This window comes from Chelonoidis abingdonii, chromosome 24 (assembly GCF_003597395.2).
Source record: "Chelonoidis abingdonii isolate Lonesome George chromosome 24, CheloAbing_2.0, whole genome shotgun sequence".
Classification (NCBI taxonomy): Eukaryota; Metazoa; Chordata; order Testudines; family Testudinidae; genus Chelonoidis; species Chelonoidis abingdonii.
The window spans coordinates 23,029,586-23,049,676 of record NC_133792.1 but is presented as its reverse complement, the minus strand read 5'-3'; the positions used below and the strand labels follow the sequence as shown (position 1 = coordinate 23,049,676).

Below are 20,091 nucleotides of genomic sequence, written 5' to 3'. Positions count from 1 at the left end.
TGGACAAACTTGTGCACATTTTTTGGCGAAAGGCTCCATCTCTGATATCCGGGTGATCCCCTGTCAAATATCAAGCCTGCTTTGAGCTGCTCAGTGAAATGGTTATAATATCTTTTTTTAATATGAGCAAATCTTATTTTTCTCTAAACTTGTTCTTAGGAAAGGCTGAACAGTTTAGCTGAGCTATTTTTTTTTAATCAGTCTGATGCGGATATTGGGCATGGAAAATTTCAGCTCAAACAGTTTGGCAAAGTTATAAGCAACTGAAAATGGGGTCTTACAATGGCTACAGATGTTAACCATTTCACCTGTATATATAAAATTTCTCTCGTGATTCAAAATAACTGTCTGTAGTACATGGTTTGTCATATCTGCTACTTCCTTCATTGGCTCTGTGTTTGTGTTTGGATAGGAGTGGGTATTTCTTCACATAACACAGTATGAAGTTAGTAAGACAAAATAAGTTTTGTCATCTGTTAGCTTTTTTAGAGGCTCTGAGCTCACTTAACCATGTACAATCATCACTTACATTATCTGTTAGTGGATATATCCCATCTGTTAACACTCTTCCTATAGTTGAGGATATTGCAGGAGGAAATACTCTATCATGTGTTGCAAAGATCTCCTGTGTAAAGCAGACTAGAATAAGAAATGGGATGAAAACCTCAAGAGAATTAGATTTGAAAAAATCTTAAATTAAAAATGCAAAATACAAGTTATTTTTTACATTTTTAGCTATTAACTAGTAGTATTTGTAATCAGTGTAATATACAAAATGTACTTTTGCACATGGCCTTGCTGACAATATGGTGACAGATGTCAAACTCATTTTAACAAGGTGTCTCTGCTCTTTAGAAATGTATGTATTTAAAGAAATCTTGCCCTAGTGCAGAGAGGATTTAGTTTTGATATGTTCATGATAATTGAACTGGCATCAGGTCTCACCAACTGTACATAATCCTTCACTGTATGTGAGTCACAGAAATTCGCAGGCATTTGTTCACGAATGTACTTTGAATTGGGTACAAGAATCATCAAAATGCGTGAAGTAGCAGGTATCTGAGGCATACTTCATGAATTGTTAGTGCTTTTAGATGTATGTGGAAGAGTTTAAGTTTAGGCAGTTTTCTGATTGCACTCATGGCAGCTATAGTCCTGATTTGTACATGAAAAAAAACTTGTGGTTCCAGGGCAGATAAGAACAACTTTATGAGATGAAAATGATCGTTGAGGGCATGCAGGTCTGGAGGGGAGCAGAGTTGGCATTTTTTGGCCGTGCAAATAGCTGCCCATCTGCTCTCTGTCAGAATATGTTAGGAGTGCATCTGGATTCATGCCCCAGAGTTTCAGCTCTAAGCTAGTCATGTGGTTGTCTCCACGACAACTCAAGGAGCTGTGTAAACTGCTGCGCTCTGAGCCAGATGCTTCTCTGCACATGTGGTCTAATTAGACGGCATTTTTCCTCTTGTAAAAAAGCGCAGAAATGTTGCACAGTTTTCATGTTGGAAATGTGTGAGGATGGAATAATGGGAGTGGGGAGGAGTCACATGGCCAGATTTTAAATTACACTTCTGCAAAGCTCCACTTCAGTGTTACAGTGAGCTCTGCAATAATGCAGAACAAATGCCCTTCATTTACTTCATCATGGGTTAAGCACAAAGGAACATCCTAGGAGTGAAGTGGGGAAAGGGAAATATACTTTTGCCTTCATGCTGAACGTAGCTTTCTCTGTATAGGGCCATTTCAGGAAAGACTTCAGTGACAGTAAGAGGCATCTTCTTTTTCAGTGAATGTTAATACAGTTAGCATGGAGTTAGGAAGCCTCTCAATCTCTCTGGAGGCTGGAGATAAGGAAGTAGTTGAGAGATTGTAGGAAGTGAGATACTCTGCTGAGGAGGAGGAGGAGTCACTTTACAGGGACGCCTGAGAAAGAGAAGAAAACGGGCTGGATATAAAAGGTCTACAGCTTTTGGATATGACAAAAGCAAATGAAGCCTATTTGTAAGGCAAGACCGAGAGCTTCTACTTGGTTCAAATAAAGCAGGAGCTCTGTCAAAAGTGAATGGAAAGTAGAGCTATCAGGATGAGCTCCTTTGTTTGGCTATGGGAATAGGTTCCCTGTAGTTTATAGCTACATGCTCTTGCCATTCTGCCAACGAATTCCGTTCTGACTAGAAGTGACACTTACCTTCTGACTCTCTGTTAGGGAAATAATGAGTGTACAAACATTAGAAAAGGAATAAGACATTTCCCCTTACTTTTTAATGTAATGAATGCTATTTGCTATCCCTTTTCCACCTTTAAGGAAAAGTGTCTATGGTCATTCTGGATTTGATCTCATGATTCTCCTGTGTATTAACCAGAGAGATGTGTTATACATTTCTTCTATTCTGATAAGGATAATAAATGGGCAGTTGCCTTAGATCCAACATAGGTGAAATGATTGAGCAGCTCTACACATCCCCATGAAGGAATGCTGTCATGTAACTATTAACAGCCCAGTGACCCAGTCTGTTGGGTCACAGATTCCCACATGTATAAATACCTATAGTAAATATATTTTATTTCATTGACTGATTGGATTTCCCCAGAGATCATTACGTAACTAGAACAGAAGAAATGTGATTAACTCTCCCAGAGGGTCTAATACATTCAGCCTCTAAACAGGCTTCTCCTCTAAACAATCCTTTTTCCTGGGAATAACAGTCCTGCTGCATTGTCAATTAGCCTTTAGAATTTTCAAATTCCTCCTTTGTGTGTCCTGCTGAGGGTTTCCCACCCAATTAACAGGACAAGTAACATGAGGACAAATCAGGCTGCACTACAGGCTTTATAATAGACATTTTTATTACCATGGATATAGTGAGAGAGTTCATTGCTATTACATCCTTCTGTTTTCACATATTATTAAACCCATGAGTGACTAGGTGTCCCTAGCTAGTGAAAATTAAAATATGTTCTTCATTCCATTAGATTTCTGTTATTTGTGGGGAGGACTGTATTATTGGGTTAGGACAGAAGAGGATTATTATGTGCTACTTTTACAGCTGAAGTTTCTCTCCTCTCTTCCCAAGTTCTTCTTTAAGCTGGCCTTAGTTTTCATCGTCCTCCCACCCCTGGCGGGATGTTATGATGCTTCCAACCTTCAAAACAGCCATTGGTGTTAGGTGTGATTCTTGTGTTAGTATCATCATACATAGAAGTTACATACTTAATTGAAAAACTTATTCTGACTCAAATACTTACACTATATTGAAGAGCAGTTTATTTAGAATCATATCATAGAATATCAGGGTTGGAAGGGACCTCAGGAGATCATCTAGTCGAACCCCCTATTTGTGCAATTAGAAATGTCCACACTGGGAATTTTTCTTGATACCTTATTTCTTTTGGATATTTTATCTCCAAAACTCAAGTACTCTTACATCTCTGACTGTCCTCCCTCTCACCCCCAGAACACATGCATTTTTTTTCTCCTCTGCTTTTTCATGTGTATCAATTCACTACTCATTTCTGAACCCTCAGGCATTTTGATGTTGGAGGGTGACACTGTCGATATTGTTCTGAGGTCCCCAGCAGGACACAATGTCTGATGTTGGGTTCTTGGTTGAATTAACAGGATGAAAGGTTGTAAATATGGTTTTTATTCCTCTTCCTTTTGTTTCTCTTGTTCTCCCATTGAGTAAGATATGAGGATGTTTCTGAACTTTTTACGTTTTTGTTGTAACTTTTTCCCTATCAATAGGGAACATATGAGTCCTTTCTTGAGTCACTCCATGGAAAGGAAAGCGGTTTTACTTTACTCAGTGCAGTTCTTCCTCAGTAATTATACAGAGTATAATCTAACTGAGTTTAGGCTATATATAGTTATCTAAGAAATTAAAGGAAAGCAAAATATCTCCAGTCTTGATCTTTGGGAACATAGGCTGTCTCTAAATCCTGTCCACCTGCTTTTCATTTGTGAAGTGGATCACCTTATACAGTATCTTCTATTAACAAAACATTCTGCTTAATATATTGAGATTTTCTTTGTTCAGTTGTCAACGCTTTTTTTAAATGTGTGGCTTATCTGTATTTTCAAGCCCACAATCTTCATAATATTTTGTCATAGTAGATAATAGCTAACATGAGTAACAACCCTGTAATTTTTCTCCTTCATTGTAGTGTCACTAGTACTTCCACAATGGCTATAATAGAAAAGGGCTTTTTCATTACAGAGGCTTTGAATTGGTAGGTGCTTTGCATGCAGCACTCATTGACTTCAATAGGAATATTGCATATGGAATGATTACAGAATCGGGCCCAAAATTACCTTGCCAGCTGAAATTTCTTATGATGAAATTGCACACAGGCCACAGGGATTTTGTATAGTGAGTATCAACGTAGACAAGTAAAGTAGACAGTGTAGCAGTAACGTATATGCTGGACCTAGAGTGCATTCCTAGTACAGGTAGTGACATTGAGGCTTGCTTTCTGATCACACTAAAGACTCTCTGCTTGTAAATCCATATTATTACATCTTTTATGAGTGCATTGACATACCTCTAAGTAGGAAGAGGAAGTAGTAGTCTTGTTAAGGCACCGTGCAAGGACTCCAGGAATTGGGGCTCTATTCCTGACTCTGCCAGAGATTTCTGTGACTTTGTGCAAGTTACTTGTTATCTTGGTCCCTTTGTTCTTAATCTGTAAAGTGGGCATGATACTTTTCACAGACGGAATGCTTTATGTCTGGCTTCACTGCACTTTGTTCTGGCTTTTGTTAGCTACATTCTTCCAGAGTAGTGCTGCTGTCTTGTTGGATCATGAATAAAGGAGTGGTTGCCAGTATAGCTGGGGCCTGAATGATTGATTGTTTGAATTTGGAGCCCAGGGCCTTGAATCAACCATGAAGCAGTATGGGAAATGGACTGCTGTGTTACAGTAATCCATCCTCATGCAGTGAATACGTGGATCACAGTAGCTAGGCGCAAGTCCAAGAAGAAGGGGTGAGTCTCTCAACAAACTTACGGTAGAAGAAGACATTTCTCAACACTTTCTACCTGGTGTTGCAGGGTGAGTGACAAGTTCAGTAGGACTCCATGGCAACGTGCCAGTTTAACAGATAGACAGTTTAATAGATAGCTGCAGTGGAAGGGGAAGTCATTGTCCTGGCAAATTCTTGTAAATGCTCAGTCTCCCAACCAGCATCACTCGCCTGGGTTCAGTTGGAACAAGGTGATTTCACCCAAGTCCTGATCTCTCTCAGGTATTGGCATGTTTTTGGGACTCTGCTGGCTGTTAATATAAAACATAGGGTACAGCTGTGTGTCATCAGAGCCCTCATGCATGAGGAAGAGGAAGATGAGAAAGATCTGTCTTTGAGGTGAAACCTTTTGGAGAAGATGGATGCTCTCCCATCAGTGTTCTCTTACTCTCTTTGGAGAGAACTACTATTTGGTCAATCTAGCTTATTAAAATATTGTTCCTTTCAGATATTTGACTGACGGACACTTATAAATTAATAGAGATTGTGTATACATAAGAATGCAAGGGAAGGTACAGCCTGAATGGGTAAATATGAAGTATACTTTGCAAAAGCCTATACTTTGCATTCAAGTAATTTAAGTAACATCTGTTAGCAATCCAAATTTGTCACAACTGGTGGCATCCTAATGGACCTAATGCACTGGTCTTGCTCTTTCGAGCATTGGTTCTTATTGTTCATTATGACAAATGTGGTTAAATATGTGAGCGAATGATTTCTTTGTTCCTGAGCAGTATATTGAATTGCTAATAAAATATGGTATCATTTGCTTATTAGGATGTATTTGATCCATGCCCTCCTGATTTCATTATGACCGAGGCAGATAGAGATGAGCTTTCTTGTGCTGAATGTATGCACTGTTTATGGCAAGGTTATTTGTCATTGCAAAGAGAAACTGAAATGAGCCATTTGCCCTTTATGTATCTATTGCCAACTTAAAATTGTCTGTATGGAATCCTGCTGACTGAGAGATCATCTGTCTCCAGCTATGATAAACTAATCTTTACTTGACATTGCACTCACAGTTCTTGTAAGGTCTGCAGAGGAGTTGTCTTTCTTTGGGTTGCTGTTGCATATTAGTAGGATGATACTCGTGTCTTGGTTTCATTCTAATTCTGGCTGGAGTTTGGGATGATAGTTCCCAGAATATCACTGCAGGCTTCACTTTGTCATTGACAACATAGTCAGTGTTCCAAAGGCCATTGTTATGTGTAACATCAAGGTAATAAAACAATGCTATCTGAATCTCTTACACTTGCAGTATAGTTTCATTGTTCTTGCTCTATATTTGGGTTTTGTTATATTCACAACATATTGAAATTGTGTAGTGACTAACCAACAGCCTACAAGCTGTCACCCTGTTCCACCCACTTTTTCATTTAATGACTACGGTACAGAATAGCTCTAATGGTTTATGTGTTTATTAGAGAGGCTACATTGTTTAAAGACGTGTACACACCAGCATGAAATTCAGAAACACACACCACATAGTATCCATGATAATGCCGGAGATGCTAATAATATTTTCCATGGCATAACTTTTTGGATTCTCTGAACAGATCTCCAGATTTTTTACCCTAGGTACCAAATTGTAAAGCTGCATTTCTCCTTGCAAGACCCTCAGCGTTGAAATAATAATTCAAACTGGAGTTTAATGAGACGTGCTTTCTCCAGCAGTTACAGCAACAGCTATGCTATCCCACACCACTGACATTCATATAAGTGTCACCTCTTCTCTGCATGAGAAGGGACGTCTAGGCCTGTGCACTGTTGTGATTTCACCAAGTGGATCGGTCTTCCTTCCTTCCTTCCTTCCTTAGTATCCCTAGCCCTTTACAGGTGGTTTTTTGTGTCCTCTTTTTTTCTTGTTTCCTCATGTCTCCTTTCTTTAGCTGCTTAGTCTGTGCCGTTCCCCATCCTGCCCTCTCTTCAGCCTCGCTAGCCCTTTGCCTCCCTTCTTTTGAGATGATTTTTGTAGTGTTTAATTTGGTAGCTGTTGCCAGCACCAGCCAACTGGCCTCCCTACTACTCTGCTGAGTCAACCATTTCAGATACAATACTCGTATTGCTGGCAGAGGTCCCCAGTGCTGCTGCTCGTATAGCCACTTGCAGAACATTTTTCTCTTTGGGAAGCAGTGATCCCCTCACAAGACAAGGGTGTCATAGCTAGGCAATGCATGCTTTTCTCCTTCACCTTACCCTGTGGCTTGTAGCCTGATTTAGGGTATAGTAATAATATTAATTTGGATAATATGGGAATTTACATTATTTAATTAATTTTAATTTAATAATAATAATTATTATCATTAATATTAATTAGTATAGGCTTTAGGCTCACCAGTCTGTTCAATCAGAAGATAAAGGTTCTTGTCCTGAATCAGGCTCTGCAGAATTTACAAAGGACCTTTGGAGGTGTGACAGGAAGCTCACATTGAGACAGTGTAGCCTTGAAGACTTTTTATTAAAGTCAATAATAGTAAGTAAATGGTAAAATACCCAGAGTTACAAAGTTACAATTGCATTACTGCTGTTCAAAAGATACATATGATAATATAGTATTATATGCAACAAAGCTTTGGTTAATATACTCACACCCTTCCTTGATAACCTGGTGGTAAGAGACACAGAAACAGCATTGCGATTCAGGTTTCTCAATTCTTAAGTGAGGGATGCAGTGCTTAGAAGAAACTAATACTACAAGCTATTAAAGTGAACTTAGGGTTTACTTGACCAACTTAAACTTAAAATCAAAACCTAATAAAGAATAAAGCTTAGGGAAACCAAGCTTAGCCTAATTCCTTTGAAACCTAAAGTTTAAGAAGAACATGTACAGCCTACTAAGAGCAGCAGTCAATGTAGATGGATAGAATAGATAGAGAATAAGTTAGAACAGAAATGGAGTAAGTGAGAATTGAGTACTCTATTGAAGTGGGTCACCTCTTTTATAGGGCAAATGCCGGAAAACCTTCCTCTTTATGCCCGAATTTCATTCCTCACCCACAGAAATGTTAGGATACACTTACCAGATAGTCTAATATGTATGTGCGTATTGATGACATCAGTCTCTTGTGGTGTACTCGTTAAGTCTGTAGGTACAACACTGAAAACCCTCCTATGCCATTCTCCATTGTCTATTGGTCTAAATAAAAGGTCATGGACATAGGCATAGGTACTCATCTATTTAGGTAACAAGATATAGGTCAACTTTGCTTTCTGAGTAAAAGGTTTTAATATAGATATGCTAACTTTGCCTTAGCTTAATATACAGGATATGGCCTGTAGGTCTCTTGCATTACAGCCAAACTTACTTTAATATAAATATATAAACCTATTACAATAAGTCAAATACTTAAACTATATATATATGCAAGCAAGCAGGTCAGTCTTATAGGCTACAGGCTTCCAGAATAAACAGGAGCATTTGGAACACATTGACAGTGTTTGCAGCGCTCCAGAACAGTGTAAAGTGAATCCCTTTGGAGTGGTACTTGTACTATACTGAGCTCTTCATTTAGGGCTGGCTATCTTAAACAGGAATTAAACATTATTTTAAAATGCAATTGACTTGCCAATTTAAAAATAACAAGGCTGACAACAAATTGCATGGCCAGAGTGAGCAGTGCACTGGATCCTTCAGCCTATAAAGGATCATGAGGTAGCTACACTATCTTAATGATCTTCGCTACGCTGTGAGGAGATTTCCAGTGGCACAAAGGACACTAATATTCAGTGAGAGATGGGCACATACTTCCCAGTTTTACCTTTGAAAATGTCCCTCCTCGTATACATGTTTATAAGCAAAATCTCTTTAGAATTTGTGCATAATTTCTTTTGCTAAAAGAAAGTTCTTTCTGTGTCAAAACTTTAAACATACACCTCTACCCTGATATAACACCAACCGATATAACACGAATTCGGATATAATGTGGTAAAGCAGTGCTATGGGGAGGCGGGGCTGCACGGTCTGGTGGCTCAAAGCAAGTTTCATATAACGCGGTTTCAGCTATAACGCAGTAAGATTTTTTGGCTGCCGAGGGCAACGTAATATCTGGATAGAGGTGTATTTGCGATAGGATTACAATAGGCACGCATATCTCACATCCTCCCCAGGATTACAATAGGCACGCATTTCTCATATCCACAATGCCAGATCCTGGCCTCTTTAAAGAATTTGAAGTAGAAAAAGAGAATAACAGACATTTACATTTTAGATTGATCAAAACCTAAATTCTTACCGCTGGGAACTGCAAGTTAAATGATGAAAGAGTTGTTAACTGATGTTGTTATAATTATGGTCTTATGCTTGAGCAAATCCATTACTTTCACAAAACACCTGCACCTCCTAGAATTTCCCCATTGCACAATGTCACCTGTCAGTGACAGCAGAGCTGATTAGCTGTCTAATTTACAATTGACTACATCTGTCAGGAAGACAGTCCTGTAATCCAGCTTTTCTTTTTGTAATGAAGCTGAGGATGGGGTCAAGTAGTATGAGTTTTCATTCTCCTTCAGGTCATGGAGGATGACTGGTACTAATGGGATCTAAGCTGGAAAACTCACGTCTTGACCTGGATGATTAAAGTAGGTTTGTTGGGATTTTTTTTATCGTCCAGCAAAGGTAGAGCCTGAATTGGCTCTACAGAAGCCAAAAGGTCTATCAACCAGGCCACCTAACTAAATCATTACTACTTGGGGGAAGAAAGTGTGTTAACATTATACCAGGCTTCCCTCTGCTTCCATGTTTGTGTGTAGGGATAGGAGATCATTTCAGTTGAATGGTGCGGAGTTTGTGTCATATTGCAAATGTGGTGTCATAGTGACAAATGTATAAAATGGAGCAAAATGAACTTCTATTTGATAGCAGTTTGCTCCTTGCAAAGAGTTCTTATCCTGTGTGATCTTTGTGGGAACCTCAGAAGTTTTATAGGCTATGAAAGAGTAAGTTGGTTGTTCTCCTTTCAAATGTTTTGAAGTGAAGGATTAAATGAAAGCCAAATCTTCTTCAGGGTTTTCTCTGATCACAGAGTAAATGTGTATAGACACACATGCTACTCTCTGTAGAGAACTCCATGTCCTGTTCACATGGGGACCCTGGCCATGTTAGTTACAAACATAGTGAACCAGAGCCTTTATCAAGCATTTATAATTGGGTTCTCAGGTCAAATCCCTGTTTACACTGGTCAAGGAGACTTAGAATCCTCCTTGTGGCATCATTTGTTACTGACACTGTAGCTACCCACTCTCAGATCCCAATAATAAATAGAGCTGTATACCTATAGCTTCACCAATAATAATGGGGGCATGGCATTCCTGCGTGTCCAGAAGAGAATAGGCCCTTGTAGTTCATTTGGTGCTATGTAGCATTTGTAGTGTCTAAGTTTTCTAGATCACCTGTCTCTAGTTGTAGTGATCTGTGGCATTGTGACTCTGTTCTTTACAAAGTGAGGTAGTAACTATTCTATTTATATGCAAAGTTGTTACAAGGGGACATCATATTAGGCAAAAATAGCAATTCCTTGCCAAATATGACTAATAGGTTTTCCCACTTTCCAAACTCCTGTGCACCTCAGCTCTCACTGGCTGTTACTTTTACTTATTGTGTTAAGACTGAGACATAACACAGCCACCAATAGTTCAGATTCCTAAACTGAAGGATTTTGGGGAATTGAAACCAAAATGAGCTCTTAAAGGGGGAGTTCTGTCTTTCAGGCATTCTGCTGTCTAGTATAGACTCTAAACTCTTTCCAGATGAAAAGCCCTGAATATATTTTTATATGAGCATGAAAAGAATTCAGCATTAATTTTACATCAACATAATTTATCATTCTTTGTTACTGCCATTTTTGAAACTTAATAAATGTATTTACTCACTATGCAGAGAATTTGTAGATTTAAATGTGGAGGAAATTTGTGCCCTTATGGCAGATGCGCTGCAGACTTCAGCATTAACATAACTCATTAAAATAAGATAAAAGTAGAGCTTCAAAACAATCTCTGACTTTTGCCAACAAGCCTGTGAAAAAGGAAAATTTCATTCAATTCAGGATATGAAAGTCTTATCTTTCTGAACTGTGGAGAGAACACAAAGCAGAAATTACAGACTTGTTTGTGCAGGTTAACTCTCTGGGTCTGTTCAAAGCAAGTTTTGAGGTATTTGAGGATTTGAATACGCAAAACTAGAGAACTTTTTCTATGTCAGTTTCTTGAGGTGCCTTTTGGGGGAATGAAAGCCCCTCAGTCTATCATAGCAAAATGTGCAGAGAGCAAATGGGTTTATCTTGAATGTGCATAATTTGCGTACGTTATCTCTAAGGAACATGATTAAAGGTAGCTCTGTCCCTTCTTGCTCTCTCTCATGTGTGAACTGAGAGAAGAACTGTAGTTTATCCAACTTTATATCAGACTTGTCTTTAATTTTTTCCAAAGGGAAATAGAATAAAATGCAAACTCAGTTATTCAAGCAAAGCTTTTTCAGTTTCCAATGCTCTGAACTTTACAGGAGGAGCCAATCACTTTTTGTGAAGAAACGTTTGTGTCTCATCGTTCTACTGCCATGAGGCAGTTTCTTCAGAATGCTATTCAGCTCCAGCTCTTTAAGCAGGTATTGCTTTAATTGCTTCAGCATGGTGGTAGCTTATTTCACAAAAGAACTGTTTTTCCTATAAATACTACTGCTATGTTCTTTAATCTACCCTCACCATGTACTCAGAAAAATTAGTTGCTTAATTTAGTAATTAAGATCTATATGAGTCCTTCAGCAGTAACTTAATTTTTATTTTCTGGCATGGATTAAACCCAATTTATAACAATTTCTGTATTTTAATAGCTGTAATTTATATTCACCTCCTATTGACGTCCATAGCAAAATTCCCATTGGCTTCAGTTTGAGCTGATGTGTCTGAAAGCTTCAGTGTATAAACTAGGGTATTACTGTGCCATTTCAAGAAGGCCAAAAACCATATCATTGACTGCTCTTTGAAATAAAGAATTGTCATACTGGTTGGCAAAGTGATATTTCTTTCTCCATTCTACCTATTTAAAGGCTGTCCCCCACAAAGACTTTGGAACTTTGTCCTTCTGGAAAAAGTACAGAATAATCTTTTGAAGTGCAATAGAATTGAATGTTTTATCTGTTCACACATTTTTATTTTACTTCCCCTGTTTTAAAGTTTATTGATGGACGCCTTGATCGTCTCAACTCTGGAGATGGCTTCAGTGATGTTTTTGAAGAAGAGATAAATATGGGAGAATATGCTGGTAAGAAATATCTGTTCATTCCTCTGATTTTGGATAGTATCCCATACCTTATACTTTGTGATTTAATAGGTCAGAGAAATCACTCGCCTGAGTAATTGTAGCAGCTTCAGTCTCTATGGGTTGAAGTGTGTGATGGATACTGTCTTTTTTTCTCTGGAGATCTCAGTCCCAACTTGGATAAATAAATATATCCTTCATTGTCTATTTGGCGTTACAAATCCCTGCCTTATTCTGAGCAGTACTGTCTGGTTAGATGGCTAACACAAGACTAGAACAGGGCTTGCATGTCAGAATTGAGAAACTTTGGATTTAACCATTGACACCTTCTCTTTCTTTTCATGACCATTAAAAAAAAAATTATTAACTTTCTCAAATGTATATGGAAAAAATCCTGGAAAAATAGTAATTCCACTTACCCACCTTTCTTTCTCCCACTGGCTTCTCTGTTAATTTTTGGTTATTCTGTTCCCAGAAGAGGAAAAAGGTAGACATCTTCTTCTAAATTATCTATCCTTTACTACCACTAGGCACAGTTGAACGCAAGCATTTCTCATTTGTATCCCATTTTCTTATCAATAAAGAATTTTTCTCTATATCACCAGGGAGTGACAGACTGTACCATCAGTGGCTCTCTACAGTAAGGGTAAGAATAAAGTATTCTAATCATTGTCGTTCTTACTGGAAAATTCAGTTATTGCACCACTATTAAACTTCACTGGCATGAGCAAGATCAGCTTCTATCCAGCAATATTTATTTGAGACCAGATAAAACTAACCTAGCTAAAAGATAACGTGCTTCTAATATGGAGTAAAGAACAGAAGGGAAAATATAGTAAGAAAAAAATAGGGAAACTGAGCTTATATTTCTCACATTTTTTCAATCCTTGTTTTAGCATCTTGGAGGCCATCTGAAAGGCATGGAGATATATGCTGTTGCCTAGTCTGAACATAGTTCATTTTTTTTCTTTTTAATATTATTGTGGAAACCTAAGCCACATGAAAAGCTGTTCACAAAGCTGAACAATGTGAATTACTGAATAGGGGACAGCATTCTTTGTTTGTAGTCTAATATAGGCTCCAAACGAGTTTATCTGTGTCTGCTTAGACTAATGCTCTATTTAATTGATATACATTAAATATACTATATAAATATTTATGAATATCTTGTCACTTTATGTGAATAATAAATGATGATTTTAGATTAATAATTGGGAACTGACTTTAAGGAGTCCCTCCCACCATAAGTAATGCATTAAAATTATCCATAGTTAGGGCTGTTTGTGATTGGAAAATAATTAATTATTTAGGGAGCACTCACCTTTTAAAATATGTTATCCCATTTTTCTCTAGTCCTGATTATGAGTATAATTCTCTAATGCACAAACAAAATGATCTTGATCTTTGGCATTAAATACATTTAAAATACCTATAATGCTTTAAAAAATTATCACACTTGTTTATATATATATGTGGGATGCAGAATGTTGAAAAGAGAAGAGAGGACTGGTGTGAATGAATATAAAATCCAAGTGGCTATGTTCAGTAGTTTACCATTTTTTTTGTTAAAGTAAGATAAATGTTGTGTAATAACATAATAAATATTACAATACATTGAAGCAAAATTTGGCATACTTCTGAAAAAATAATTCTATGTTAGGATAAACTATCATGGAATTATATGGGATTTTATTCCATGGGTTTTATCCATCTGCTCTTCACACAAGATTTATTTATCAAATAACGTACTGTGCAGCAAGAGTCAATGGTGTGCAGAAGATAAACAAAACACTAACTAGCCTAATAGATTATTCTGTCTGACATATTTCAGCCTTATATGCCTTTTAGTGTGTCCTCTACACGTAGTTCAGCTTTTCTGGAATTATGCTAAAATTGTAGTTGGATTTCATGTTTTCTAAATTCTTCCCTTGTCCCAATATTTAGATATTAAGAAAGGCAGCATGCCTGATATACAGAATCTGTAAGAAAGAAAACAAGGGAATGAAAAGGATAGTGCATTGCAGAGAGTAGGGTTTTTTCAATTAATGTACAAGTCTTTCCCATTGAGCTGCTAGGCAGGTATTTTGGTATTAAACACGTTTATGACTTGAATGCAATATGCAGGATACCCTTGAGGGTGGTAAGAATTGTTGTGGACACTGTTTAGTGAGAGGACCTATGAAGAAGCCTAGATATGGTTAAGGGAGTGATTTTTATCATGAGAAACTGAAACCTTTATATTGCAAAGTTCTGTCCTAAAACATGATTTTATATAGATAAGATTTGCCCTGGAAAAAGTAGTATCTAATCCTTGGTGAGAGAGTGGAATTATGTAACCAGAAATAAAAAGAAATTACCTCTTAGGCATATTGCTCTGATAACTAATACAATTGATACTTTCTATTATTTCCTGTTTAAAATAATAGCTCTGGGCTGACATTTGCTTAAACAGCCTCAGTGAAAATGATTCCATTGTTACTGTAATTACAGAAAGGAAGTGGAGCCATTATAAATACAGTAAAGACCAAGGCTAACCCAGCCATGAAGACTGTCTATAAGTTTGTAAGTATTGGGTATTGTCTTATGACACAGACAACTGAATTTAACTATGATGCTGTTTTAAATGAATCCACAGATTAAAGTTTTTTCTGTATACTAACAAAATTATTTGAACAAGATAAATGCATATTAACAATAAAGTGCTAGAGACTAGACCATTAAGCATGTATTAGGAATGTTTTTAATTTCTATTCTTCTATGAAAATATTTTCTCTTTAACTGAAATACCAGTTTGAAACATTTTATACTAATTAGACTATAACAGAAAATGAGATTGACTTGTGATTTATCTTCGAAGTGCAGACATTGCTTTCCTATTTACTAAATAGCACTATTTCCATGGGCCGGTCCCTATATCCTGTACTAAACGCCTCTCCTATCTCATCATTACACTGTTGGAAATCCATTGTTATCCCTGGGCCCCTGTGAGTAGCTACATGGAAATGAGGGAATCTCTCATTTGGCCAATTGTTCTAGTTTTTGTAAATGTCTGTTTTTCCCCAGAGATTTTTCATACCTGCTTATTTTGATCCAAGCTTCTTGGGTTGTTTTCTAAATGAAAATCTTTCCATGCTTGGTTAACAAACAGCTAATAACTGTTATTGTAACATGGTTTATAACTGATAATTTCACTGCAGAGGGCTAAAATATACTGAATTCTATGAAATATGACAAAAAGCAGTGAGATGTCTATTCAAACTATCCTTTATTGCCTGCCTCCAGCCTGACAAAGGTCCTGAGGTTTAGGTCCTGCCCTAGTAAAATGTAACTGGTATTCAGAGCGCTGCAGTGAGGAAGCTTACAGCTGTGCTATTACTAGTAATTGTTACTATGCAGCAGAGATAAATAATTAGAGAGAGGAAAAATCATGGTGGAGGAAGTGGGTGGGGGGACAAAAATCCCTGCCATCAAAACAGAGAAAACAAAATCTTTGCAGTATCATTAAAGGTTCTTTAACCTCTTAGGCTTGTATTTGTTTTTATAGCCATTATATTTTCAACTTGATGATCCAATTTTTCCTTCCCATTTTCAATAATCAGAGAAGGTGAGTCTTGATGGATTTAAATTAAGCACCATCGCTGCTGGAAATAGAAAGGGATTTTTAACTTAAATTAATTTTTCATGCAGGCAAAAGATCATGCAAAAATGGGAATAAAAGAGGTGAAAAACCGCTTGAAGCAAAAGGTACTTGAAGTTCTTATTCAAAACGTATAAGCGCTATGTATGAAATACTTAGCCACGAAAAGCATTATGTGATCAATAGAAAGCTGTTTGATACAGTGTTGTTAGCACACTTCAAAATGCATTACCAGCTGTCCTGGATTTTTCACACTGTTATAAATATTCACAGACAAAAAACTGTCTTCAAATACATTAAGGCTCTGACTTAAACCCACGAAAGCCAGAAAATTGAGTGTTCCATTTACGACAGTCCCTCGCCTGCCCGTTGTGCCAAGACATTGTGGGAGGGGGCTTTGCATAAACTGGCTGATCATGCCTACAGTAATGACAGTGAACTTTGCTCCAAATGGCAAATTGTTGTTATATTCCTCTGGTCACTTCTCAGGGAAATAACCAAAGGTCTCTCGTTGGACACATGGTTAGCACATGTCATCAATGTGAAGTATAGGCACAGTGATATACAACTAGGGTTGAAGTAATTTTTAAGTCTGAATTTCTTGCAGTTTTAAGTTTGCCAGCGCTTTGGCCTTATGATGATGAAAATTCAGGAATGCTAAACTGTGTCTGAGCAGTGTGTATCCAATATTAATTGCTACTTTTGAGGCTCTTCGCGTAGTTATATGGATACGTACTATATGGATGATTCTGCCTTTGACTTTCTTCTAGTTATTCTATTTAGTCTATAGATCGGAGCCATTACAGTCTATTGGGAATACAAGGTAGCCAATTTAGTAACTGCAAAGGTCTCACTCAGAATGTTTTTCTTATTTACAGCATTTTCAACAACTGCTGATTTTTAAAATGGATATTTCAGGAATTTAATTTGTTGTTCTCAGAATACCCAAAGCAACGTTAAGACTGTGTCAGGTGGATATATCGATTTTAAATATTAATGGAGAAGTTCCTTCTCTGCCTAAACTCCTCAGTTTATCAGTACTGAGGGGTAATAATACCACCAAGTAATAATAATAAGCTCATGAATAAGGCCAGTGTGATGCAAGGACCAGTAGACCATTAACTACAGTGTTGGGCACATTGGTGGAGATTTGGTTCAGTTGATTTAAAATAACCTAATATTTACTTGTTACCTCATTTCAGGGAACTGATAGTATAATTTGGTCACAAATAGAAAACAGGAGGCGATTTTTCTGCATGCAGCATTTTCCTATGCAGTAGTTAGTTCCATGTATTTTAGTTTGTTTCCTGTCTCCAGCACATGCATCTGTAGAGCAAACAGCACTAAGTACAATCACTGAATTTTACTGTACCCTTTTTTATTGCTAGTATTATATTGTGCTCTGTGACATTTATATACAAGAGGGTCACACACTTTCCAATTGATGAGATATCTGTTATTCATTCGTTTATTTAGCTTTATTTTTGCTCCCTCCCTAGTACTCAGATACCTTTGTTCATTTTTAAAAACACAAACAACATTTAAAATTGACAGGATCAAAATCTTCCCCAAAACACTCGTACTCAACCCTCCTCCACTCAACCTGTTAGATCCTGTTTGGAATAAAAATGCATTTCTCGTACTATTTAGCATTTCTGCAAATAAGATTGCATTGTTCATCTGTACTTTCAAAGAATAATTCTAAAATATTTATATAAATACTCAAGACAGAATTTCTACCTCTCTCCCTTTCAAATCATTCTGATCTTTTTTGCTTTTACCCACCCCTTCTTCTTTTCAAGCACAGCATCAGGAGATAATGTTAGAATGAGGTGTTAGTGTGTTTTAGGTTTCACCATTTGTGTCACCTATTTCACTAACCATCATACTTTTTTTAATGGAAATGTGTCTGCACCGTTCAACTGTTGACAGATCCATTAGTGCATCCTTGTCAATTTTCACTTGCTTTTACCAATTTCTGGAGAGTTTCGTCTTTTTCATGTGCTTGCTAATGACAGAGTTATTTTGTAACTGAATTTTTGGCTTTATTAAATACATATGTAATTGTGCTGATCTTGGGTGTTACTCTACCATTTTCTGGAGTAATTTAAAACTATTCTTAATCTGACCTCACTGCCTACTGCAACTTAAAATATTATTTTCCAGTATTAGTGTGAAAAGCATGCAGGCTACTGTAAGGACAAATCAAATCTAAACATCCTTTTTTCAGTTTTCACTGGCAAATAGGAGCGGTTTCTATACAATGATAGAATTTAAAAATGCAGTAGAGCTGGAGGTCTGCCTCCTACAACTCTGCATAGCAGTGATGACCTCTTAAATATAATCAAGAGCCCATTTTGCCCTTGGTCTCCTCCAGCTTTGGGTTTGAATTGCAAATGGGAAATGTGGGATTGACCTATTGAGAGGTCATTGTGGTGTGTGTAAGGTCCTTCTTTAATATGATTGTGGAGATTGAATGGGGCTCTATTCCCATCCCTTGTTCATTTGTGGTACAGTATTTCAAAGCAACAGAAATAGTTTTCAGAGGATCCTTATGACTGATAGCAAATAATTGTTAACAGATACAGGATGGTAGCTTTATTTTATACCTGCTACACTTTTTTTTTTTTTTTTTAAAGTAAAGGCAAATTTTTTCCCAAATGGAGCAAGGTGGTCAAGTCACTCCGTTACTTGTCCTCCTTTGAAGCCTAACTGTATAGCATTAGGAAGAAGGAAGAATGTGAATGGTACCATCCTCAACTTTCAGTAAGAAGAATGTAACTTACTTAAAGCATCTCACCTTAGGTAAGACTAGACAATCAATAGCTTTAAATAAATGATCAGGCATTTCACAATAATAATTTATTCAACGTTGTTTTATTTACTAGATCTGCATGTGCCCTCTAGGTGAAGGTCTGTTATCCAGGCTATTGCAAATGCCACTTTTAGGGTTATATCAAATAACTTGAAGAGTCCCTCTGGATTCTGCTTTTACTGTTTGCTGTATGATTTATAATACAGAGATGTTCTAGTCTATTAAATAAGTAGTTAGAAAAATATGAAGGCATTCTGCTGATTAAATACCAATTATTCAATAGAGTGGCTACATTTTACACATCTGTAAATGTTCCACAGCCTGACATATAATCTTAAGAGTGTTATGTATCGATCTACACTCTGTCACTTGGCAATGGAGTAGCAAATTCGTGCCTCAGTTTAGCAAAGGCTTTTCCTCCAGGCACAGGTGTTAGAGTGTATCTGTATATGAAACATTATATACAGCTATATAGGGAATGAATGGCATCAGTCTTGTCTGCAGAAATCAATAGAATATTTTTTCTCAGTCAGTGTTTTATTTTGTGTGGCATTTTAATATTTTATTAAATTGCCTTTCCTTTCCAATATCTGCAACATCATGTGCTAATTTCTTTCTGATAGGGTGTGGGTGTGTTGTTTCAATATTTTTACGTTGAATGGTTTCTTGTTTTAAATACTGTACGTAGTGTAAGTTTAAGTTGTTGCAGAAGTGTCTTGCTGATTTCGGGAAATGTCCTGCCTGGACTTCTGGCATGTTTCATGGACAACAATAGGATTGCAAAGTGAAGCATGGGAATAAGAGACTGAGGAGGTTTTAACTTTCCTGAAGAAACTTGTTTGTTAGTAATTAGCTCCTTTGACATTGTTCCAGATTTGAAGTCTTACGTTGTTTGAAAATTCTTGTGTCAGTGCTGGTACTGAAGATAAAAGATTGCTTTAAAAGCAGCTCAGCTTGCCCTGGCTACCATATCTGAGACTGATTTGGTTGCTTCAGACTTGTGAGAAGGTTCAATGTCCCAACTTGTAGTATTCCTTTCTATGCTTCCTCTTCGTCTAAGGGAGGGTTGTGTCTCCTACTACCTATCAGTTGCACCCATGTTTAAAGGCTGTTTGTGAATTGAGGCTGCTGCACACAGACTGACATGACAGGAGTTCATTGAACCTAGTTCTTTGGATGGTTTCTGAGTACACTAATGCCAGAGACCTTAATATTCAGTCATTTGTACCGTGAGCTCAGCGTCTAGTTCCGTTCATGAAGAATCTGATTTCTGTGACTGTTTGGCACAGATGTGCTTTCAGTCATGAAGGCAGAAACATTTTTCAGTCAAGTACTGTTCTATTCCTGATGACTGACAGTGTT

The 20,091-nt window shown here is 37.2% G+C and overlaps 1 protein-coding gene across 11 annotated transcripts in view; it reads left to right on the top strand.

Moving 5' to 3' along the window:
- Window positions 1-20,091, top strand: part of DENND1A (DENN domain containing 1A) — a 365,450-nt gene that overhangs the window by 287,736 nt on the left and 57,623 nt on the right. For all 11 annotated transcript variants that reach the window (XM_032767499.2, XM_032767498.2, XM_032767497.2 and 8 more), the window contains 5 exons: window positions 11,523-11,624; window positions 12,193-12,280; window positions 12,883-12,923; window positions 14,768-14,839; window positions 15,965-16,021. In XM_032767499.2, the coding sequence (XP_032623390.1) occupies window positions 11,523-11,624; window positions 12,193-12,280; window positions 12,883-12,923; window positions 14,768-14,839; window positions 15,965-16,021 (360 nt within the window). The remainder of the gene's footprint in view (window positions 1-11,522; window positions 11,625-12,192; window positions 12,281-12,882; window positions 12,924-14,767; window positions 14,840-15,964; window positions 16,022-20,091) is intronic.